This window comes from Chelonia mydas, chromosome 16 (genome assembly GCF_015237465.2).
Source record: "Chelonia mydas isolate rCheMyd1 chromosome 16, rCheMyd1.pri.v2, whole genome shotgun sequence".
NCBI classification, from domain to species: Eukaryota; Metazoa; Chordata; order Testudines; family Cheloniidae; genus Chelonia; species Chelonia mydas.
The window spans coordinates 3,098,838-3,124,487 of NC_057857.1; the positions used below are offsets into that span (position 1 = coordinate 3,098,838).

Genomic DNA, 25,650 nt, shown 5'->3' on the forward strand with positions numbered 1-25,650 from the left:
TAATGCCAATTATGTTCTTTAAAACTTGAAAACATTTGCAAAATATTTTTGACAACACATGGTGTGTACAAAATACAAGATGCATGCTGGGCTACTGACTGGGTTTTATTGGCATTTAGTTGGGAGTTTGCTGTTCATGGGTAATGCGACCATTTCACATCAGTGCTGATAAAATCCTTGTATCAAACCATCCACTGTGCTCTGTGTGTGTGTGTGTGTGTGTGTGTGTGTGTGTGTGTGTAAATCCATAGAGCCAGATCCTCAGCTGGTTTAAATGTTTCTGCCAGGTGAGGATTTGGCCCCATGTTTTGGTTAATCTTTGATTAAACACAAAGCATCGCTCACTCAGCTAGTATTGCAGCTCCATGCACTATAATGCTGAGTGGTTATGATAGCAAAGAGACTGATTCCCTGCAGTTCTCAGTTCGAGTTACTCCCCTTTGCATTATCAGCGATGTCAGGAATTATAATGACAGAGTGGACTAGACCCGTGGAAATTCAGTTCTCGCTCTCTCTCCTTTGCTTTCTTTTGGTTTCTCACGGTCCCAGGAAATGCAGGGAAAGGCAAATCCCATACGGGATCTGGGCGGAAATCCAGGCTGATGAAGACAGTGCAAACTATGAAGAGCTATGGGAACTACCAGAACTGCACCATTGTGAGGCCTCATATCCCGCACTCCAGCTATGGCACCTATGTGACACTGGCCCCCAAAGTGCTTGTGTTCCCTGTCTTTGTGCAGGTAAGCTGGCCCTTCCTGGCACATCTGGAAACCAGGCTGTATGGGCCGGGGGGGATTGACTGAAATCAGGGAGATTTAAATCACCAAGTGCAAAGCCTGGATTTAAATCATCGATTATATAGCTTAATATTGTCAGATTCTTATTAATTGTACATTTAGTATGTTAGAAATGGGGAATGATGTATTGCTTATTTATGAGACAATTAACTTTTGGCTCATGATTTGTGCCAAACTGCATTAGGATGGTAACAAGGATTTAATTAAACTCTCAAAACTGCATATAACATTTATTTTGATTAAACAAAACAACCTTAAATGTTTTGGATACATAAACTTCTCTTATCAAACCCCATTTCACATTCACAACTAAGTTATAAGAAGTTCAGCCCTTAACATATTTTGTATTAAATTCAGATTTCATTTTAAGCAGGTTTATTTTTAAAAATGAAAAACGTAATTTAAATAGCTAAATTAAAAAATCGGATTTCTCCCTGGTTACCCAGCCTGGCGTGTCCCAAAGGCAGCCCATGTATCACAGACTCTCTCCTGTACATGGTCACTTCAGTTACTCTAACATATTGCAGTGCTTCCTGCTCTTTGCACCAGGGAACGTGCCTCACATCTGTATCCCACTGTGGAAAATACTTTTCCTTTAACATCTCCATTCACCTCTGTGCCTCAAAGACCCACTCGTAAGCCACCATTTACCGCTAGAATCAACTTTCATCAAAAGTTCTTGCTCAGGGAACTGAGCTGTTGGCTGTGGGAAAAGAACCCTTGTCCAAGTGCTGTGCTGCACTCAGGGATGGCATGGCCAAGCACAGCCTCTTGGCAGGAAGCACAGAGTTCAGTGCCAGAGTGTGAGTGATGACTACAGACTATAGAGTGATGACTGTCAGAGAAGGGAAAGAAACCCTTCATGCCATGTGTACCAAAGAACTGGATCCCTCATCTTTTTCAGCTTTCCCCTCCTAGCATTGTGTAGCATTCAGTGTAGTATTAGATGCAGTGCCTCTCTAGGGAACTATGTCCTGCCCTTGTAAGGGGATGGACTTGCTGTTGCATTGGACTTCCCCTTCTCTAGCTTCTTGTGGTTTACGTTGTAAAAGGGCAGCTTTCCACCTTTGGTGCTTGGCTGCTTGAGCCATTTGGGGGAATCCTGACCAGTCAAGCCGGGGTTTCGACCACCAAGTTCTCATTACGGAAGGTACTGAATGACCTGGCTTCTGCTCGTGGCTGCAAGGTACACTTTTGCAGCTGGGAATGTAACCAGGAATTTCATATAGTCTTGTCACTTGGCAGCCCTAAAATCAAAGCACATCAAGACAGGCATCAGGATGTAGATGTATGGTGGGGTGGAGAGGTAACTTCCTAATTCCACAAACTTTGATCTTGCGGTTTAGCTCTGAATTTGATTATCAGAGCTGGTTTTAAGGCTTCTGCCTCCTGCTTGTGCCCAGGTGGTACCGCACAGCGTTCCATAACTGAATAGTCCTGGATTTGGTCCCAGAAAACCTAAGGGAATCCTGTTGTGATGCCCTCTCAGGAAGTTCAGGATTGTGAGTCATCTTGTTACCCCTTGCCGCAGAGGAAGAGGGACTTGGTGGAGCTAAACTGTGCATCATCCACCTGACACTCCAATCTGTTAGTCCCTGAACAAACGCCTTAAAAGCTCTGTCAGCCTTCACTTTGCCTTGCAGGTTAACCTCAGGTGCACTCCAGTCCCCAAAACTCCTTAAAAAGTGACCCCCGCAGTACCAGCCCCTGGTCACAGGGCACTCCCAGCAGTTACCATGTCTGCTGTCTGCGAAGAGCAGCATGCACACCAGGCTGTTGGATCAGCTGAGGAGTCACACTTCAATATACTGCGTGGAGTAAAACCAAGAGTAAATATACTAAAAAGGAACAGAGATTGAGTGATCCTAAGATGAGATAACAGAAATAGTTACAAATAAAACAAAAATAGAACCTGCATTCTAGTGGCTAAAACTTAACAGGGGACCATCCTTGTCCAAGGCAGTTTCACACCTCAAACCCCCTCTCAGCGTCACCATGCCACATGGCTGGGATCCACTGTATTCACTGTGGCTACAAATAGCCTAACCTCTTTGTTCCCTCCCTGATAACAACATGCCTTTTCCCTACTTCTTATAGTCCCCTAAACCTCCCATATCTTTGTTCTCCAGAGGGCTGGTGCCCCGCTGTGTTCAGTTTAACCTGGCTTTTCCTGTTGCCTTGCATCACCTGCAGCTGCCATTGTGTCTGGGTTTTTGCAGTGCTTGAGTTACACCAGAGATCTTTTCTTTTTTTTTTTAAGCAAAATAATTTTATTTCTTACTAAAATACAGTGAACACCCATCAAGCATTCTATACAGAACTGAGTTGAACAACTACTGTTGTGATGTACAAAGATACATATTAAGGCACATGAAGCTGCTCTTTTACAAAATAATTGTTTTTAGTTCTCCACATGTCTTTGGTACATCTTGAACATGCCACATTATTGGTAGATATGCAATTCTGTTTATAATAAGTTATCTATAAGATAAGACTATTTTTTCCTCTGGAACTGTAAGCTAGTATTTCTCATTTTTTTCCCCCCACTTAGGGCTTTCTGGTCGGAGAAATGTAGGCATTTCAACATCCACCTTAGTTTTTCTGGTAATAGAACCACTTGTCCACTTCAGGTGGTATTGTATTGGGAGTTCCACAGGGTGGTACTGCTTCCACAGTAGCTTTAGCAGATTCTTGACTAAGGCCTGGTCTACAGTACGCGGTTATTTCGGAATTAGCCGAGTTACTTCGAAATAAAACTGATCCTGTCCACACGACCAAACCAGTTTTTTCAATTTAAAGGGCTGTTTAATCTGATTTCTGTACTCCACCTCGGCAAGTGGAGTAGCGCTAAAATCGAGATCGCAGTTCCGGGTTACAGGTACTGTGGATGCAATTCGACGTTATTGGCCTCCGGGAGCTATCCCAGAATGCTCCCTTATGACCGCTCTGGACAACACTCTCAACTCCGATGCACTAGCCAGGTAGGCAGTAAAACCCCTGGGAACTTTTGAATTTCCTGTTTGGTCACCATCAGCACAGGTAACCGTCAGCGCAGTCCACCATCACAGGCGACCATGCAGCGTCCACCATCACAAGAGACCACGCAGTCCCGGATTCGCTGACAAGCTCCAGCATGGTCTGAACGGGAGGTACTGGATCTCACTGCATGTTGGGGAGATGAATCTGTTATGGCAGAACTACGTTCCAAAAAAAGAAACACAAATATGTACGCTAAAGTCTCCAGGGCCATGACGGAAAGAGGCTACTCCAGGGACACAGAGCAGTGTCGTACAAAAATCAAGGAGCTTAGGCAAGCATGCCAAAAAGCCAGGGAGGCGAACGGGTGCTCTGGGTCACAGCCCCATACATGCTGCTTCTACCGTGACCTGCATGCAATTATGGGGGGTGACGCCACCAGTACCCCACCACTGTCCATGGACATCTGCAAGGGGGGAGCAGCACGAAGTGAGGAAGATGAGTTTTTGGAGGACAAAGAGGAGGAGGAGGACAGTGCACAGGCGGCAAATGGGGAATCCGTTTTCCCCCCTAGCCAGGAACTAGTCTTAACGCTGGAGCCAATAGCCTCCCCCACTCCCAAGGCATGCTCTTGGACCATGACCCTGGAGAAGGCATTTCTGGTGAGTGAGAGCTTGATCGGAGCCATGCGGTGGGGGGTGCAGGGTGGGGGGGGAAACCCAGCCGTCCTGGGCTGTTTGCATTTAGTTTAAAGGGCTCATCCCTGCTCAGAGCCTCATCGGAGCTACGTGGTGTGTGTGTGTGTTGGGGGGTGGGTGTTGTGTGAAGCGATCATCCCAGAGAGCCCGCAGGCCCTCCTTTTATATGGCAAACCCACCAAGCATTGCTTGCTATGGGAAAGGGGGCCCGGCTGGTTGAAAGCATTGAAATGAATGCGGAAGAAGCAGAACCACGCATGCCCCTAGGGCTTACCATGGCTGCCTGCAAGCTGAATTCTGTTGCCTGGCCGCATGTGATGGCTTACTCACACCAAAGTGGCAGGCACTTCAGCATAAGAGGCAAAATGCGACCTTGTACAGAAAGAACATGTGCTGTGTACTATGAATTGCCTGTTTCATTGAGAAAGAGTGTCCCCTTTGTTCTCTAAAATGTATCTTTTAAAATACTACCCTCCCTTTTTCTCCTCCCACAGCAGGTGCAAATGTTTCAACGCGGCCCCTATCTACTCCGTCCCAGAGGCTGGTCCAGATTAGAAGGCGGAAAAAACGAACTTGGGATAACATGTTTGCCAAGCTCATGCAGTCCTCCCGCACTGATAGGGCCCAGCTGAATGCATGGAGGCAAACAATTGCGGAGTCGCATAAAGCATTACATGAATACGAAGAGAGGAGGGACGTGTGCGATGAGAGCAGGCAGGATGCTATGGTCAAGCTCATGGGGAAGCAAACTGACATGCTCCGCTCTATGGTGGATCTAATGTGGGAAAGGCAGCAAGACCACAGACTGCCGCTGCAGCCCCTGTATAACCACCCTCCCTCCTCCCCAAGTTTTGTAGCCTCCTCACCCAGATGCCCAAGAACACAGGGGGAGGGGGAGGCTACGCAGTCAACCCCAGAGGATTGCACACGCAACAGAAAGGTGGCATATCCTAAATTTTGATTTGGTTTCTGGACTTGGCCTTCCCTCCTCCTCCACCCCCCTAACCCAATGCCCCTCCCTCCCCTGTCTAGCTTCTGATTTCTCTCAATGTTTTGTGCAACAAATAATAAAGAACGGTTTTTAAACAATTGTGACTTTATTTCCTTTCATATATATAGGCGGCGGGTAACTTTAAGAGAAACAAACACAACTGGCACACCGTACCCTGGCCAGTCATGAAACTGGCTTTCAAAGCTTCTCTGATGTGCAGCACACCCTGCTGCTCTCTTCTAATCGCCCTGTTGTCTGGCTGTGTGAAACTGGCTGCCAGGCGAGTTGTCTCAACCTCCCACTCCGCCATAAATGTCTCCCCCTTATTCTCACAGATATTGTGGAGCACACAACAAGCAGCAATTATAATTGGAATATTGGATCTAACCGAGTCAGTAAATGTGCCAGCGCGCTTTCAAACATCCAAACGCACATTCTACCACCATTCTGCACTTTCTCAGCCTATAGTTGAACTGCTCCTTACTACTGTCCAGGGTGCCTGTGTATGGCTTCATGAGCCACGGCATTAAGGGGTAGGCTGGGCCCCTGAGGATAACTGTCGGCATTTCAACATCCCCAACAGTAATTTTCTGGTCTGGGAAGTAAGTTCCTTCCTGCAGCTGTTCAAACAGACCAGAGTTCCTGAAGATGCGAGCGTCATGCACCTTTCCCGGCCATCCCACGTTGATGTCGGTGAAATGTCCCTTGTGATCCACCAGTGCTTGCAGCACCATGGAAAAGTACCCCTTGCGGTTTATGTACTGGCCGTCCCAGTGTTCCGGGGCCAAGATAGGGATATGCGTTCCCTCTGTCGTCCCGCTGCAGTTAGGGAACCCCAATGCATTAAAGCCATCCACTGTGACTAGCACATTTCCCAAAGTCACTACCCTTGATAGCAGCTGGTCAATGATTGCATTGGCTACTTGCCGCACAGCAGCCCCTACAGTAGATTTGCCCACTCCAAACTGATTCCCGACTGACTGGTAGCTGTCGGGCGTTGCAAGCTTCCACAGGGCTATGGCCACTTGCTTCTCAACTGTGAGGACTGCTCTCATTTTGGTGTCTTTGCACTTCAGGGCAGGGGAAAGCAAGCCACAAAGTTCCAGGAAAGTGGCCCTATGCATACGAAAGTTTCTCAGCCACTGGGAATCATCCTATACCTGCAACACTATGCGGTCCCTCCAGTCTGTGCTTGTTTCCTGGGCCCAGAATCGGCATTTCACGTCATGAACCTGGCCCAACACCACCAAGATCTCCCAATCGCCACATGCCGTGCTTCTAGGAACGTCTGTGTCCATGTCCTCATCACTATTGTAATTGTGCTGTCGTCGCTTCCTCGCCCAGTTTTGTAGGTACTGCACATACTGCTGGATAATGCTTGAGGTTTTTACAATGGTCCAAACTGCAGCGGAGATCTGAGTGGGCTCCATGGCTATGGTGCCTGCATGGGTAATCCTGGAAAAAGGGCGCGAAACGTAGGAGAGCAGAGTGGCAGTGGAAGAGGTGCTGTTCAGTTCACGATAGCCTAAAAAAGGGGGGAAATGGTTGTCTTCTGTAGCTTTCATGGAGGCGGGAGCCCAGCACAGACAACATGGAGAAGTTTGGAAGCGCGGCAATAGCGGGAGAGCAGAGCTGGCGGCGGAAGCTGTGCTGCTCGGTTCACGATGGCCGAGCAGAGTTGGCAGCGGAAGCGTTCGATGAGGAAGAGAAAGAGTAGATAGTAGAGATTACATAGGAAGATGAGAGGAAATGAGAGGTGGATTCATAGTAGCAGGAGAGCAGCGGTCCACCGTCTGCTGAAAGCAGTATGGCGTCTGCACTCCAAAAAGGCGCAAAACGATTGTCTGCCGTAGCTTTCACAAAGGGAGGAGCGACTGACAACACACACCCAGAAACACCCACGAGAATTTTTTTGCCCCATCATGCACTGGGAGCTTAACCCAGAATTCCAGTGGGCAGCGGGGACTGCGGGAACTGTGGGATAGCGACCCACAGTTCACCGCTGTGACGTTTGATGCTAGCCTTGGTACTGTGGACGCACTCCGCCGAATTCACACGCTTTAGTGGGGACACAGAAGACCGAATGTATAAAATCGCTTCCGAAAATTCAAATAGAATAATTTCAAAATAATTTCGTACTGTAGGCGTACCCTAATACAAAAGGCACTGTCTGACACAGTTGTATTTGCGCAATTGATTTCTCCTCCATCTATTTTTTTAGATACTAGAGCTGTCCAGTGTTCATGAGTGCTTTTGATGATGTTAATAGCAAAGTCCTTGTCTTTAAATTCTCCATTAAATACAAACTGGTTTTCTGGCTTCCCATCAGGTACCTTGTACCTTCTAAATCAGTCCACTGTAGCTTCTAGGTATCCAGGTTTCATCTTTCTGACATCATCAATATTGTTATAGTTGGCTGCTTCAGCATCTTCAATATTGATTGCTATTACTTTCCAGTCTGTCTCCCCCTCATCAGTCAGTGCCATTGTGCCCAGTAATTGTGCCCAGTAATTAAATTTCACTTTAATTACTTCTCTTGCTTCCAATTGCTTCCAATTTCACACACATCAATTGGATCGTTATCTCCATAATAGCCAGTATTTTCATCTTTATGTCCTGGATGCTCCCATGTCTGTGGGATAGCACCATAATTCCAGATATAGCCCTTGTGGGGAAATACATTAGCAACATAACGCAGCTGTCTTTTCTTCACATCTTGTTTAATTGGGTTTTAGAGGATCCTTTGTTGCAATTTCCATCTTTGCATTTGTCCATCGAGATACTTCCACAACCATGTTGAACACGTTGCCAGCAACTGGATATATTGAAATATCATGGAATGGTGAAATGTAGTGTCCTTTATCATTTTTGAAGAAGAGCCGGTATCCAGGCTGTTGGGGGTAGCACGCTCCTTCACGCTGTAGCTGACCATGGTGCCGCTGGCAGCGAAGGAGACAAACTGACACACACCGCACTGGCCCCTTAGGGAGAGCTTGGCAGGCAGGTCAACCAGCATTCCTTTGTCTGAGACACACTTGTTCCTCAGCCCGGCCTGCTTATATGGATTGAACATAGGTGCATACAGCTTCTTGCATAGCACTCGTACACACCATGCTGACTCAGTGTGCAGCTTCTGGGATGAGCCCAGCCAGTTGCATAATCTAGTTTTCAAAACAAGTTCCCTTTCCTATCACTGCCTTCCACAGCACAACTGCTACACGTGTGTTGCGTGCGTTATCCGAACTCACCGTGCCCAAACAATGGGTGCATTCATGATTTGTCCTTAAGTAAGAACACAGCTGGGGCTTTGTTACTGTTTTATTGTCTTTCCAAGTTAGTGACTCTTGGTTTCACTCTGAAATGTTCCCACACTTTTAAAACGGATTTTAACGACAGTGTCTTTCAGTGAGTTCAGACTTTGCCTCTATGCTTTGCAGTATTTTGTCTTGTGGGCTTTGTAGGCTTTGCAGAGCAACGTCCCATTCAAGGCAGCAGTTACGCCACTCTGAATGCTCTTCTGCATTGTATTGTCTCAGAAGCTGGTTTTGTCAGCATTGTGCAGCAATCAGCAATGGATTTTTTTTTTTTTGAGTTCTTGGCTTCTCCATTGTCAAAGCAAGTTGCCCCTGCAAAGTTGGCTATGTAGCCCAAAGTCCACTGCAGCACAGAAGGAGAGAAGGCACCCTGCCCAGAGTCGCTTAATCTTGCTAATGAAGTTAATCAATTAAAAATATGTAGCTCCCCATATTCATGTTGAAGCTAGATGAGACTGGGGTGGGCTACTGCTGTGGTTGTGCTTCCTGCTCTCGGAGCCGCCACAGGCAAGCCCACGCTTTGCAGAAGAAGTAATGTACAGAGAAGCAGAAGCTGCTGACAATCTTTTTATAGCTTCACATGACATAGGTGTTAAATGTGAGGGTTTTTTTCCCCCCTTTTATCACTGAGCTGGACTGCAGAGTTTCCATCCTTGAGAGATGTGCTGTAACAGGGCAGCTCATGGCTGCTTCACTTTCAGTGGTTTACAACTTAAACTAAAGGCAAAGAGCTTCTGGGGGGTGGAGAGTTAACACAGGTTCCATGGGAAACTTTCTCCTTTCGTGTTGACGTTCTGGATCTTTTTTCTTTTTTTTTAAATGTTTAGCCTCTAGATCTTTGCAACCCGGTCCGGACTCTCCTTTTGTCAGAGGAGCTGCTGCTTCATGAAGGCAGAAGCAGGACAGTAAAGGTGAGAATTTCAGTCACTCCTAACATGGTTATTGTGCTCATGCTTTTTAAACTCATTCCTACGCATCTAACGTGTTAGATTGAAAAGGTCAATGTTTGACTTTTAAAATGCCTTCATTCCAGTGGAATTCAAAAACAGATGGAGCCAGTTCATCTTGGGATAGACTAACTGCCACAGCAATTGCTGGAAGTCTTCTCTTCTTCACATCCATTTTGATGGCACCAGACACATGGCAAACACATGCCAGTCATTTGCCTAAAAGTCATGAGGTTTTTGTTTCTGCTTAACTGTTGGCGCAGGACCTAATCCTGGGGGTAGGGTTGGGAACCTTTGTGCACTGTGAAGCTCCCAAAACAGGAGAAACCAAAACAGGTTTCAAGGGAAACCATACCTAGATTTCACCATGGTTTGGTTTTTGGTAAGTGTAGGTCCTGAAAGGGGAAATATGCCCGCTCCTAACTCCTGGCCCCTCCTCACTTGCTGTGTTTTATGCCTGCGGAGTTATCAGGAGGGGTGTGAAAAACCCTGACAAACAGACCAGGAGTGATTACGTGCTTGAGCCAGGCTGTGTACATCAGAAGGCTCAACAGCCAAACCAGGGGAATCTGGTGATTTTAGCTAAGTTTTGCTTTGGGTTCATTTGGATCCAAAATGTAGGGGTTGCAAACCCCAAGTATTTGAAGCTGAAGAAGAGGTTTGTCTAAGTTTCGCTGGGCTCTAGAAACCTGTCTATGCCTGACGTGAAAGCATGGGACTAAGTGTAATTTATCTTAGATGATTTTGCTTGAAACACCGTCATGTGGAGCACCCTTCTTTTCCTGCCCAGTTACCATAATGAGTAGAGGTGGGAGAAAGGTTTCTGTCAAAATCTTTGATTGCCAAAAAATGTAGATTTGGGTCGACTGAAACATTTTACAAATTTGTATCAATTTTGGGGAAATTTTTTGGTTGAAATGAAAATTATAATTATAATTAAAATGATAAAACAATAATTTTAAATTGGAAATGCTGAAATGAACTCTTTTGACATTAACAAAACATCTCACTTCAATTTTTTGGGCTAGATTTCTATACCAACCTCCCCAGAGGAAGAGGTACCTGGGCACTCCCACACCCCCTAACCTTCAGCCTAGTGGTTAGAGCACTCACCTGGTGTATGGAGACCCACGTTCAAGTTCCTGCTCTGGAGAAGGGACATGAATCCAGGTCTCCCCTTTCCGCCGGGCGAGTACCCTAACCACTGGCTATGAGCGCCTCTGGGGGTGGGTCTGTCCTGTTGAAGCTATTCTGTTTGTATAAATACTCCCTGGAGTAGGGACTGGACCCAGGTACCCCCCAAACGGAGCTCCCTGCCCACCAAGTCGGAGTTGTTCTCATGCTGTCTGACCAGCGACCAGTCCTGCTTTTCTAAAAAGTGGGACAGCCTCCAAAGGAGAGAATGAGAGCACCCCCCACACACAAATACTCAGCAGCCTGGGGTTGGGGTGCTCACCTGGCAGGGGGGAAACCTGGGTTCAAGTTCCTGCGAGCGGGGATTAGAATCTGGGTCTCCCACATCCCAGGTGAGTGTCCTCACTACTGGGCTAAATGGGGCACCAGCATCAGTGCCATCTTCTTGAGATGGGTTTTGTGAATCCAGCCCTTCAGTCCCTTTGCTTTTATTAAAAATCAATTCTTTCGACCCAAAATGAAATGTTTTCGGCTTCTTAGTTTCACAGGAAACTCCAAAAGTTGTGGTTTCCGTTCAGCCCAAACTGAAATTATGTTTTGATTTTTTTGGAACTGCTATGAATGGAAAAATCCGTACTTCCTCCAGATTGGCTGATACATGTATAGTCACTTGGATGCTCGGTGACCCGTTTGGCTGCACAAAATTCTATGGCATGTCCATGCAGCCACGGAGGGACCTTTTCCTTTACTATTCAGATCCTTTTGTGTTCCATGTTTTGGATGGCTGTTGCAGAGTCTCAGAAAACCATGGCCTCACTCCTGGCCAATGGCACACAGGCATCTGTGTGGTTCAGCTCTGTTAAATTGCTCCTGTTTCTCTCTCTCTGGTGTTCAAAACATAATTCTTCCATCTTTCTGATCTGATTCATTGGTCTTTCCATGAAAGTCATTGGAAAATTGTGTCATTAACTTGGGAAACTCATCACTGATTTGCAGCTAGACTCTTGCCCGGCCTGCGCCTCAAATGTCTTCACTGCCACAGCTCCTCTAGGGCTACAGAGCCCCCCACGTAAGTGCAGGTATATGCAGCATCAGTGAAGCACTGGGCTGTGGGAGTGCAGCTCCTGTATGGGTGTGTAGGCACTGTCGTAATATTTATCTCCCCCCCACCCCTCTGTGGGGCAATGATTTAGTACAGCCCTGATGCCCACTCTGGGTTGATTGGAGTTGCCTGTCTCGGGTTCCATTTCAAAGGTCTACAAGAGCAGCAAAATGTTAGCTAACCCTGTGTCATTGAGCTGCCATTTCCGGCTGGCGAAGGTGAGGGGGGCAGGAAGTGGAAGTAGATGGGAACATGGAGAAGGTCATGCTGAGGCTTTTCTAGCTAGAAGAAATATGCGTCTCTGTCACTATAGCCAAGTGGCTCTTGTTAGCCATTTTGGGGCCCCTGCTGTAGATGTCCAAGCTCTGTCAGAGTGAGGGCGCCAGAGAACAAATGGGTCCTGTTGGTCTATCATGTCTGGGGGATGAGAGTGGGATCTCCAAGTCGGAGTTATCTCCGTGAAAGAAGTGTGCCCTGGGTGTGAGTGCAGGAGAGACGGTTGGGAATCATGTTGCACTTGGGGCCGTGCCATCTGCTAAACCTGGCCAGGGGGAAGAGAGAAGAGTATGTGGCTGAGGGCCGTGGAGCCTGGCTCTGGAGGGTGGAGTGATAGGACAAATGAGGTGGGAGGGGACAGGTTGGCAGCAGCTGCCTTGGAAGACTGAGCTGCCGTGTTTGGCACAGGGTGTAGCAGCATCTAGAAGCAGTTCTTAGCCTAGCTAGCTGCATTGTTGAGAGAGGAGGATCATAACTAGTGAGATTTTTACAGGTTTCAGAGTAGTAGCCATGTCAGCCTGTATCAGCAGAAAGAACGAGGAGTACTTGTGGCACCTTAGAGACTAACCAATTTATCTGAGCATAAGCTTTCGTGAGCTACAGCTCACTTCATCGGATGCATACTGTGGAAACTGCAGAAGACATTATATACACAGAGACCATGAAACAATACCTCCTCCCACCCCACTCTCCTGCTGGTAATAGCTTATCTAAAGTGACCACTCTCTTTACAATGTGTATGATAATCAAGTTGGGCCATTTCTAGCACAAATCCAGGTTTTCTCACCCCCCCCCTTTTTCAAAAACCACACACACAAACTCACTAACTCACTCTCCTGCTGCTAATAGCTTATCCAAAGTGACCACTCTCCTTACAATGTATATGAAAATCAAGGTGGGCCATTTCCAGCATAAATCCAAGTTTAACCAGAACGTCTCGGGGGTGGGGGGGGGCAGGAAAAAACAAGGGGAAATAGGCTACCTTGCATAATGACTTAGCCACTCCCAGTCTCTATTTAAGCCTAAATTAATAGTATCCAATTTGCAAATGAATTCCAATTCAGCAGTTTCTCGCTGGAGTCTGGGTTTGAAGTTTTTTTACATCACTTAGCATTCGATCGAACGGCTTGCTCATGCTCAGTAACATCCCCGCTCTAAGATCTGATAAGAACATAAGAATGGCCATACTGGGTCAGACCAAAGGTCCATCTAGCCAAATATCCTGTCTTCTAATAGTGGCCAGAGCCAGGTGCCCCAGATGGAATGAACAGGACAGGTAATCATCAAGTGATCCATCCCCTGTCATCCATTCCCAGCTTCTGGCAAACAGAGGCTAGGGACACCATCCCTGTCCATCCTGGCTAATAGCCATTGATGGCCTTATCCTCCATGAACTTATCTAGCTCTCCTGGGACCTAGCAGGGCTGGAAGCAAGTGCAGCGCATCCCTTCAGAAAGCTGGAGACCTCCCTTCTCCAGTGGAACTGAGAGTATCTGTTTGTCGTCTTAAACCTTTCATGTCCAATTTATGGTGGCATGCACAAGAGCAGAGTCTTACCCTATACTATGGAGTCACGGGTCCCTCTCGTGACGGGATCCCCCCAGGGTGTAGCCTGGGACTGTGGGACCGCAGTGTCCCCGAACTCTCTCCAGCTTGGGCTGTCTCTCACAATGCCTTGCTATTGACCAACAGCAAACCCTGCCAGGTGCTGTGATCACGCAGCGCAACGGCATGTGGAGCCCCACGCCCAGCTATATTGCATGAATGCTCTCAGAGCCACTCATGAATCACCCAGAGAAAGGCACCAGAGTCAAATCCCTCCAGCTCCCAGCACTGTACCCCAGCAATAGATGGGCAGTGCAGATTTATTAATTGGTTCACCACGTCATCAATAGAAAGTGGATATACACCAGCCTTTGTCAGACCTGAGCAGAGTTTCCCCACACTTCATACAAACTCACTGGTAAAGATAAACAATTAAACAAATTTATTAACTATAAAAGGTAGATCTTAAGTGATATTAAGTGATAGACAAAAAATCAGAGTTAGTTACCAAAAGAAATAAAATATAAGCACGCAGTCTAAACTCTAAAGCCTATTCGACTGGGCAACAACTAGATGAAGCAGTTTTTCTTACCCCACTGGATATTGCAGTCCTTCGTATTGCAGGCCAATCTCCTCTGTTGGAGTCTTGTCTTCTGGGTGTCTTAGTTGCTTGCAGTGTAGGTGGGGGCAGGATAAAAAGCCCCACATGTGGCCACTGTGTCTGTTTTATACCCTCAGACCATGCGCTTGGAAAACACAAGTCCAGGCATGTCTGTGGGGTATTGCTGAGTCTCTCCCAGCAAGGTTGAGCAATTCCCCAGGCCTCATGCAGGTCATAGACTCTCATGGTTGGAAGGGACCTCAGGAGGTCATCTAGTCCAACCTCCTGCTCAAAGCAGGACTAATCCCCAATTTTTGGCCCAGATCCCTAAATGGCCCCCTCAAGGATTGAACTCACAACCCTGGGTTTAGCAGGCCAATGCTCAAACCACTGAGCTATCCCCGTTGCATTGTAGCTCCTTTGCTGGACAATGGCTGTTAATGGTTTGGTTGACACCCTGCCTGGGTGTTGGTTACTTTCCTTGTTGTTGCCTCTGGGGAGCTAATATCTGGCTGATTCCCCAACTTACAGCATGTTTTAGTGACAACCATACAACACAATCTCATAACTTCATATGCATTAATGATACACATATAGGGATAGAGAAATGACTTTCAGCAGATCATAACCTTTCCCCTAATACCTTACAAGGCATGCTTTAGATGTAAGATCATGATTATATGAAAATGAGGAATATGGGGGTTCCAGGACGCTCCTCCAAGGTATAGAATATCACACCTCTCTTCCCACCTGGCTTGATCTTAGGGCAGCCCTTGGCCTTCTCTATCTCACCCTTTGGTCCGCTGTCATTTACTAGATAATCCCCTCTCCTCTCTGCAGTGTGCCTGTTTCCCTCTGCCCTCTTTCTCTTCTAACCCTGACCTCTTTCAGCCTAGGACACCAGTTCTGAGCGGCAGATGCCTGGCACCAGTGTTTGCATTGCTCTCTGATCCCTCAGTTTGCCTGGGCTCTGAATCATTCAGGAGCGGGAAGCTATGGGGCAGCTGGCAGAGACTGAATTCCTGCATCTTGATTTAAAAATGAACTGCTTTGCCTTTCCTCCTTGACTCCATTATCACCCCCTTCACTTGGGCCATAACTTGGCACTTCTAAAGCCAGGAACCCGAAGCTCTTTGTCCTCCATCTCCTGTAGGAGGGAATCTGTCTCCATCTCTGGAGCCCTGCCAGAATCTGTCCTTTCTCTGGCCCTACCGCTGGTGCAATCCTTATTTAGGCCTTACGCACATCCTGTCTAGACTGTATTGCAATTCCCGCTTTTATGGTCTTCCGAAATCCCCCCAACAAGCCTCCAGCCAGAGGATCCAGAATGCTGCAGCCTGTTTTGTAGAGGAACCTAGATGTACTTTGCCTTTGTCTGGCCCATTCCCTAATGCCCTTGAAGGCAGCCATTGATGCTGTAACAGGCTCCACCCATTCCCCTCTTCTCCCTGACCCCTCTTTTTTCTGCCTTCCCAGCCATCGGGAATTCCATTCGGGGCAGCCGGAAACCCTGCACTTGGAGCTCACAGCATGGCCCGGTCCCCCCTCTTGGAGACACAAGAAGGGATTTCTCTTCAGATCGTTCCTCGCCGCTTTGCGCTGCAAGATCCCAGCACTTGGGGGTGGCAGGTCCAGCTGGGAGTAGGGTAGCTGGGCCCAGGTGGGACAAAGGGTCAGACGGACCTACTGAACTCCAGCAGAGGTTTCGAAAGGAAGCTTCTCAGTAACTGCAACTCATGGCAATTCCCTCCTGCTTAATAAGTCCGATTGGGCCAGAGACTCAATCGCTCTACACCTTCCCCTCCCACCCTGACCCTGCCGTGTCGCCTCCTTGACATCCCTGCACTTTCCTTACCCCACCCCCACCCTGCCATCCCGCCTCACTGACAGCCCCCACCTTCCCCTCCCCACCCCCACCCTGCCATCCCGCCTCACTGACACCCCCACCTTCCCCTCCCCATCCCCACCCTGCCATCCTGCCTCACTGATACCCCCCCATCTTCCCCTCCCCAACCCCACCCTGCCATCCTGCCTCCTTGACCCCTCTACACCTTCCCCTCCCCACCCCTACCCTGCCATCCCGCCTCCTTGACACCCCCCCACCTTCCCCTCCTCAACCACACGCTGCCATCCTGCCTCACTGACACCCCCACCTTCCCCTCCCCACCCCCACCCTGCCTCACTGATACCCCACAACTTCCCCTCCCCAACCCCACCCTGCCTCACTGACACCCCCACCTTCCCCTCCCCACCCCCACCCTGCCATCCCGCCTCACTGACACCCCACAACTTCCCCTCCCCAACCCCACCCTGCCTCACTGACAGCCCCCACCTTCCCCTCCCCACCCCCACCCTGCCATCCCGCCTCACTGACACCCCCACCTTCCCCTCCCCACCCCCACCCTGCCATCCTGCCTCACTGACACCCCACAACTTCCCCTCCCCACCCCCACCCTGCCATCCCGCCTCACTGACACCCCACAACTTCCCCTCCCCAACCCCACCCTGCCTCACTTACACCCCCACCCTGCCATCCCGCCTCCTTGACACCTCCCACCTTCCCCTCCCCACCCCCACCCTGCCATCCCGCCTCACTGACACCCCACAACTTCCCCTCCCCAACCCCACCCTGCCTCACTGACACCCCCACCTTCCCACCCCCACCCTGCCATCCCTCCTCACTGACACCTCCAGCTTCCCCTCCCCACCCCCACCCTGCCATCCTGCCTCACTGACATCCCCCCACCTTCCCCTCTCCATCCCCACCCTGCCATCCTGCCTCACTGACATCTCCACCTTCCCTACCCACCCCCACCCTGCCATCCCGCCTCATTGAGACCCCCACATCTTCCCCTCCCCTCCCCCGCACTGCCGTCCTGCCTCATTGGCCCCCCCACCTTCCCCTCCCTACCCCAGACCCCCTTCTTACCCTTCCCCTATCCATGACCCTCCCAGACAAACTCAGATCAGTTTGTGTAGCCATATAGCTCAGTTGGTACAAAAACCGTGTTCAGATCATCCTCAAGGTTGGATGTGTGGTTCTAAGAGCTCTGCTCTAGCTCAGCCGTAGCACATGGGCATGGTGCAGGAAGCCCCGGGTGGAATTCTCCGTCCTGGGTTGTGCAGGCTGCATTGTCATCATGGTCTTGTCTGACCTTTCCCAGGAAACTCTTTGCGCCTCTGTGCCCCGCTACCACGCCGGAAACTGTTAGCTTGAGCACCTCTGCTTTGCGGGTCACAGCAGTGACAGTACCATTCGGGAGAGATGTGTGTCTTTTCCTTCCATCCCCTCGCCCGGGGCCTCACTGGAGCAGTGGGGAATCCTGCATGAAACTGCTGAGTCAGTCCCAGCGGCTGCTGCTGCTCAGCCAGCCCTTGGCTTGCTGAACAGAAGGATAGCACCCCCGGTCTGAGGATCATTGGGAAATGCTTTGCTTGTGCTCCAGGGCCAGCTTATTTCTCTACATGCTCCAGAAAAGAACTAGCCCAAATGCAGGTACCTTGTACAATGTCATGTAACTATCTAACCCCTAACTTCCGGAATGCTCCCTCCTCCAAGTGTTTGCCATTCTCCTAGCTCTGCAGGAGGAAGCTCTTCCAGGGGGCTAGACTTTCCTAGTCACCTGGAGGGTTCACCCTGCCCTTACTTTGCCATGGGGTTTGCGAGGAAGATGGAGGGAATTTTACAAACCATTTCTCTGTGATGTGTGTGGCCTTTGGTGTAAAGTAGAATACCACCTTCTGAAAACCAGGAGCCACCTGGACACTTGCACCCTGGTATATACACTGCACTCCTGTGTAGTCTCCACTGGACTCCACTGTAACCTGCACTGGACTCCGCTCCTGTTTGGTATAAACGCCTGCTGTGTAACCTGCACTGGACTCCGCTCCTGTTTGGTATAAACGCCTGCTGTGTAACATGCACTGGACTCCGCTCCTGTTTGGTATAAATGGCTCCTGTGTAGTCTGTGTTGGATTCCTCTCCTGTTTGGTATAAACACCTCCTGTGTAGTCTGCACTGGTCTCTACTCTTGTTTTCTCTACATATTGAATTTTAATTTTTCCGTGTTCCCAATTGAAGCACAGGTCTGCTCGGAAAAGTGACTGTGAAATGGCATTGTATGTTCTTGTGTTTGTGCCTCTTTGATCTTCAGTTCAAATCTGCTTGGCTTCTAAACCAAATGATATTCTTGTCTCTGTCTTCACCCTCCTTGCCTCTCCATTTACTGCTCCATCTCCCCTTCCCTTTCAGATCCTTGAATTCACCTTCTCCAACCTGTGTCTGGAGTACCCCTCTGGTTGCTTCCCAAACCCTCTCCAGTCCAGCTTCCACCCCCTGCACCCCACTGAAACAGCTCTGTCCAAAGTCTCTACTGGCCTCTGCCTGGCCAGAGCTCAGAGTCAGTGCTCTGCCCTCCTCCTCTTCCACCTGGCAGGGCATTTTCCGCAGGAAAAGATGAAATGTTTCATGTTGACTTTCTCATTTCATTTCAATATTGTCAAAATACTGTCATTTTCAATACGGTTAAACCATTTTGTGTTGAGTTTATTGTTTCTATTCATTTTGATTAGACTTTAATATCATTAAAATATTAATTTTATAATATTTTGTGTGATATTTACTACTACATAGAAAATATATTATATTTAATATTTTAATAAAATAGTTGAAAGGAAAAGAATCAACATTATCAAAATGAAATATTTTGATGGTTTCGAATTGGAATTTTTTTGAAATTTTGTTTCATGGGAAATTTTGAAATTGCAGCTTTTCATTCCAATTTGAAACAAAAATAAAATAAGTATTTCAAATGCTGGAGTTTCCCATGGAATGGAAAGTTCAGTTTGTGAGCAGCTCTACTTTAAAGGAAGTGCTTTTCTGTTTTTGTGTTCACTGGGCTTAAAGGGATGTGTGTTTGCAAAATAACAGTAATATTTTTCTTGGGGAGTGTGACAGACTCTTGGTCCAAGGATGATGAGAATGACGAGGGGCCTGGAAAAACTCCCAGGACGAGAGATTGAAAAAATTGAGATTGTTTACTTTAAAGAGGAGATGAATAAGAGTCAGCATGATAAAAGCATGTAAAGTAACGAATGGTCTGGAGAAGGGAGATTGGGAACTTCTCTTCTCAGTCTCATAACACATGAAGAAGGGGGCATTCAATGAAATTAAAGGGTGACAAATTAAAAACTGATAAACAGAAACCCTTCTACGTACAACACGTTATTAGACTGTGGAACTCCTTACCACAGGAACTTGCTGAGGCCAAGAATTTAGCAAGATTCAAAAAGAGGTTGGACATTTATATGGATAACAAGAACATCCAGAGTTGTTATGATTAATGACAATAAACATTTTGGAAGGGACATCAAACCTCAGGCTTCAGGGCGTGAGCCAGTTTCTAACTGTTAGGGTACGTTTAGACTGCAATTAAACACCTGCCCCTGGCCTCGGTCAGTTGACTCAGGCTTGTGGGGCTCGGGTTGCGAGGCTGTAAAACTGCTGTGTAGATGTTTAGGCTTGGGCCCGAGCTCCGGGACCCCTTGAGGAGGTGGGCCCCAGAGGCCGGGGTCCAGCCTGAGCCCGAATGTCTATACAGCAATTATTAGCCCTGCAGCTCGAGCTCCGCAAGCCTGAGTTAGCTGACCTAAGCCAGCCGCAGCCATGCCACGGGTCTTTTATTCCATTGTAGATGTACCCTTAGAGACCTAATGCAAAGGTCACATTATCCCCCATCTGACCACTACTGGGTTTTCACACCTTCCTCTGAAGCAGCTGGTACTGACACTGCCAGAGACAGGAGACTGGACCAGGTGGATCATGAGTCTGATCCAGTCTGGAAATTCCTATGTCCTATGACCCCACACATGGAGCTAGAGTGATTTTGCTGACTTTTCCTGGTCTCCGTTGTTTCCTGTTAGCTCCCATTGGAAGATACAGCAGTGCTGGAGTGTCTCCTTATAAGGCAGAGTGAACTAGGGCCAGGGATGGAGGGATCCCGCAGGGAGTGACCCTTGGAACAAGCCAAATTCAGAAGCAGGCTTAGGGTGAGGTTTATACTGTGTTGGTCTTGAAGTTAATAATTAAGCCAATCCCTGCGGGGGTGAGTGTGGGTACTAGCGAGTGTGTGTGTTGGGAGCAGGGGAGGCCTCTGGCTGTTCAGTAAGAGAAGCAAACACAAGGCTAGTTTTATTTGTAAGCTAAAGCGAGGTTCATAGCTCTGCACTCCTGAGAACTCCACAAAACCAAACCTGCGTGCAGGAAGGAAAACGGACTGTAGCAAGCCCACTGATTTCAGTATCAGAGTCAAACACTGACACAACATACGGAGTTGTTGAAATCTATTAGAACATCGGCCTAGTGAAATCTGCCTCTTCTTCTCTACCTCATCTCTCAGAACCACACTGCATGTGTGAACAGTGACTCAGTCAGTGCGGTGGCTGAAGGGTGGTCCAGGGAATGGTGGCGACAGAGCAATAGCGAAGCCAGCAAGCAGATTCTCTCTTACAACCCTAGCAAAAAGCATTCAGGTTTTTTAACTTTCTGCTTTGGGGAAGAAGTTGCCACAAGTTTGGCCACAAAGACGTTGTGGTAGTCGGCAGTCTCAACCAATGACAGCATTCCTGTAGGTGCAGTACAACTGCTGGCACTTAGCTAGGGGGAGATCAGGGAGAACAGCAGCATAGAATCATAGAAAGCTATTTAGAAAAGCTGGACGAGCACAAGTCCATGGGGCCGGATGTGCTGCATCTGAGAGTGCTAAAGGAGTTGGCGGATGTGATTGCAGAGCCATTGGCCATTATCTTTGAAAACTCATGGCGATCCGGGGAAGTCCCGGACGACTGGAAAAAGGCTAATGTCGTGCCCATCTTTAAAAAAGGGAAGAAGGAGGATCCTGGGAACTACAGGCCAGTCAGCCTCACCTCAGTCCCTGGAAAAATCATGGAGCAGGTCCTGAAGGAATCAATTCTGAAACACTTAGAGGAGAGGAAAGTGATCAGGAACAGTCAGCATGGATTCACCAAGGGCAAGTCATGCCTGACTAATCTAATTGCCTTCTATGACGAGATAACTGGCTCTGTGGATGAGGGGAAAGCGGTGGACGTGTTGTTCCTTGACTTTAGCAAAGCTTTTGACACGGTCTCCCACAGTATTCTTGCCAGCAAGTTAGGAAGAAGTATGGGCTGGATGAATGGACTATAAGGTGGATAGAAAGTTGGCTAGATTGTCAGGCTCAGTGGGTAGTGATCAATGGCTCCATGTCTAGTTGGCAGCTGGTATCAAGTGGAGTGCCCCAAGGGTCGGTCCTGGGGCCAGTTTTGTTCAATATGTTCATAAATGATCTGGAGAATGGTGTGGATTGCACCCTCAGAAAGTTTGCAGATGACACTAAACTAGGAGGAGAGGTAGATACCCTGGAGGGTAGGGATAGGATACAGAGGGACCTAGACAAATTGGAGGATTGGGCCAAACGAAATCTGATGAGGTTCAACAAGGACAAGTGCAGAGTCCTGCACTTAGGACGGAAGAATTCCATGCACCGCTACAGACTAGGGACCAAATGGCTCGGCAGCAGTTCTTCAGAAAAGGACCTAGGGGTTACAGTGGACGAGAAGCTGGATATGAGTCAATAGTGTGCCCTTGTTGCCAAGAAGGCCAATGGCATTTTGGGATGTATAAGTAGGGGCATTGCCAGCAGATCGAGGGACGTGATCGTTCCCCTCTATTCGACATTGGTGAGGCCTCATCTGGAGTACTGTGTCCAGTTTTGGGCCCCACACTACAAGAAGGATGTGGAAAAATTGGAGAGAGTCCAGCGGAGGGCAACAAAATTGATTAGGGGACTGGAACACATGAGTTATGAGGAGAGGCTGAGGGAACTGGGACTGTTTAGTCTGCGGAAGAGAAGAATGAGGGTGGGGATTTGATAGCTGCTTTCAACTGCCTGAAAGGGGGTTCCAAAGAGGATGGATCTAGACTGTTCTCAGTGGTAGCTGATGACAGAACAAGGAGTAATGGTCTCAAGTTGCAGTGGGGGAGGTTTAGGTTGGATATTAGGAAAAACTTTTTCACTAGGAGGGTGGTGAAACACTGGAATGCGTTACGTAGGGAGGTGGTGGAATCTCCTTCTTTAGATATTTTTAAGGTCAGGCTTGAGAAAGCCCTGACTGGGATGATTTAGTTGGTGATTGGTCCTGCTTTGAGCAGGGGGTTGGACTAGATGACCTCCTGAGGTCCCTTCCAACCCTGATATTCGATGATTCTATGATGAATCATCTCTGCACTTGTCCTTGTTGAACCTCCTCAGATTTCTTTTGGCCCAATCCTCTAATTTGTCTAGGTCCCTCTGTATCCTAGCTTGCTAGCCCGAGGTTGGCTCTTTCCTGTTCCACTTCATCCCTCACACAGCTCGCCTATTGGCTGTCTAGGGAAGCACCCACTTTTAGAGGAGAAAGAAATTCAAGAGGTTCTCAAGGGTCTGTCCTGTCCCCTTTTAAATCTAGGTTTGGATGCATGCTTTGGGCATGTGGCTGAGACTTGGGGAAGCTCAGAGTCCAGCGAGTGCCTTTCGTAACCAAGCCGAGCCATACACTGGCTGACAGGACAGAACTGCTAACGTCTGAGTCATGGAGTCCCACATGGTGGATGAGTTGATTCTTTTGCTTGTTATTTATTATTATTATTGCAGTAGCACTTAGGAGCCCTAGTCATGAATCAGAGCCATGCTGTGCTAGGAGCTGTACAAACCCAGAAGAAAATCGGCCTTCCATTTCTGCAGTTAATGCCATGAATATGTAGTAGGTCCCTCACTCGAGTTTCAGGGGAGTTAAGTTGCTAAGGCATGTAGCTTCAGTATTTTGCAATATTTGCATCCCAATTGCAGCCAAAATCATTATTGTTTTTAAGTATTATTGTTTGTCTCCATTAAGTGCCTGAAAACATTCTCCTTTAGCATGGCTAATTCAGAGCCAACTTGTCATTTACATGAGGGGAGCAGGACAGTGTGTGATGGTTTAAAATAGTCAAAGCCCCTCATCCTCACCAAGATGGGTTCTCATGCAATCTGAGAGAGTATATGTGCTCCCAGGCGGGAACTTCCACAACTCAAATAATTTCCTGTCCTTCATCCTGGGGTGTGAAAACCTTGGAAAAGAGTGTTGGAGAGACAGCAGTGTGGGTGTGTGTGTGTGGGTACAACAGTTGCATCTATTACATTCTGGACACATTGATTCCTCCCATCACAGGGCTCCAGAAGTCCCCTGTAAATAACAGTCTGCAGGGTAGGAGTGATGGGCTAATAACTTCTAGATGCTAGCAAGCATCTGTTGTTTGAAGTAGTCTGAGTTTTGCAGTGTCTGAAATGCTCTCTTCATTGCCAGTGTGTCTCCAGAGGCCTCTGCGGGGCTGGAAAGGAGGCTCTGGAGTTCCAGGCTAACTCCTGGGGCTGATGACTGTCTAGGCTGGAAGGAGGCTCTTTGGCAATGGTTCCTGATGTCTTCTTTGTTGTCATCTTACCCTCCAGGTGACCGTCTTCATCTACTCGGACTTGCTGCTCTTCACTAAGGAAGATGAGCCAGGGCGCTGCAATGTGCTGAGGAATCCTCTCTATCTCCAAAGTGTCAAACTCCAGGAGGGTGAGTGTGCCAGCAGGCAGAAGCTTCTTTGTGCCAGGCTTTTGTGGACATTTTCTGGCTGTTGATTCTAAATGGCTCGCTGAGATAGCTGGCCCATCAAGGCACAGTGGGCGAGTGGTGCAGCCCAGGCAGCAAGCTGTCACTCCCCGTTGTTTCTTGGTGTTGCAAGGGTTTCAGAAGTACACGATTTCCCCTCCTGCTTGTCTTGCTGAATGCACACCCCATGGGAGGAGCTCAGGACAGGCAGTGAGCCTGCTTTCCTAGCTACCCTTCCCTGGGGGTTCCAGCCAGCCCTGCCCATCATCACCTAACACAGGCTCCAGTCTGTTCATATTCCAGGGGCAGGTAGGAAGAACTCTGGTTGCCAGGGAACTGCAGATGTCTTGCAGAGACTCCCTTGCTGTGAACAGGGAGTGGACAGGGCTCTTCTCCAGGGATGATGGGCTGTCCCTTCCAAGGCTGCTGCCTGCTGTGCAGTTGCCATGCTGAGCTGTCCTTCCCTGTCCTACCGGTGCCATATTGTTTGCAGCAGTGGCTAGCTGAGACAATGAGGGAAACGAAGTCTTGAAGTTTCCACTCTGGTGCTTTAACAGAGCACAGCAGCTTCTTCCGCAGGTCTGTGACTAAGCTCTAGTGACCTTTGCTTACCCCACTTCCTCCTTCAACCGCCTACGGTTTCCCTTCATAGCCAGCCAGGGCAGTTTCTCCCGTCCATGCCCTGACACACCGATCGGGCTGGGAGCCTTTCTCTCACGCTGCCTGCCTGACATGGCTGCTACACCCTGCTGATGGGCTGGCTGCAGGAACTGTTACCAGCAGAGACTGCTCCTGCAGTGGGGAGTGATCTGAAGCAATTGAGCTGGGAGGGGGTGGGGAGGCAGCACCTAGTCTTGGCTGTTGAGATACAAATGAGGAACACCCCTTCCCTGACCCTAGTTCCATGCCTCTCCTTCCCTGGGGCAGCCAGCATACCTGGGAACATGTACAGCCCCCAAGTTCGTAGCCCCCAAGAGGCTGCTGCTGAGGCTGGAGATGACATGGATGGTGGGTGGCCGGCAGAGGCAATGGAGGTGAGATGGAGAACTGTGGAGTGGATGGTAGATATGGCACTGAAGGACTGGCCTGCTCATTGCTTGGTGTTCCTGGTTTGCATTGGTGGGTTGTGCAGACTGGCTCACAGCCCACAGCTACCCCAGACCTTGGCCAGGCGAGCCTAGCACTCGTCTTGCTGTGTAATTGGTGCAGGTGAAGACATCTCATTGATGGGAGACCTGCTTGGTCAGGGCAGAGGAGTGGGAGTGGCTGACATTCTGTGTGGGTGGAGTCGTGAGGTGCTACGGACCTGGTGCACTGCCAGGATCTCCCCACCCCATCTCCTTCCCTGGTCCCAGTCCTGAAGTTGCTGTGGAATAGGGTTTCCCACCCTCCAGGATTGTCCTGGAGTCTCCAGGAATTACAGATTAATGTTTAATTAAAGATTATGTCATGTGATGAAGCCTCCAGGAATATGTCACCCGCCTGTGGAATCAGGCTCTGCTGTTTGGTATCCCAGTGTAGATGGCACTAGGAGTCCACATCTACTGCTGAGAGGGCACTCTCTGGAGTGGGGCTGTCCTTCCCAACTAGTGATTTA

General features: G+C 48.6%; 1 protein-coding gene and 1 pseudogene across 14 annotated transcripts in view; one reads left to right on the forward strand and one right to left on the reverse strand.

Annotated features, from left to right (window-relative positions):
• RGS3 (regulator of G protein signaling 3) overlaps nucleotides 1–25,650 on the forward strand; it is a 249,884-nt gene that overhangs the window by 124,056 nt on the left and 100,178 nt on the right. For 9 of the 14 annotated variants that reach the window (XM_043530154.1, XM_043530155.1, XM_043530152.1 and 6 more), the window contains 3 exons: nucleotides 544–740; nucleotides 9,604–9,687; nucleotides 23,906–24,017. In XM_043530154.1, the coding sequence (XP_043386089.1) occupies nucleotides 544–740; nucleotides 9,604–9,687; nucleotides 23,906–24,017 (393 nt within the window). The remainder of the gene's footprint in view (nucleotides 1–543; nucleotides 741–9,603; nucleotides 9,688–23,905; nucleotides 24,018–25,650) is intronic. The other 5 variants (XM_043530151.1, XM_043530153.1, XM_043530157.1 and 2 more) reach the window with 1 other exon arrangement.
• Nucleotides 2,862–9,141, reverse strand: LOC102933575 (annotated as a pseudogene).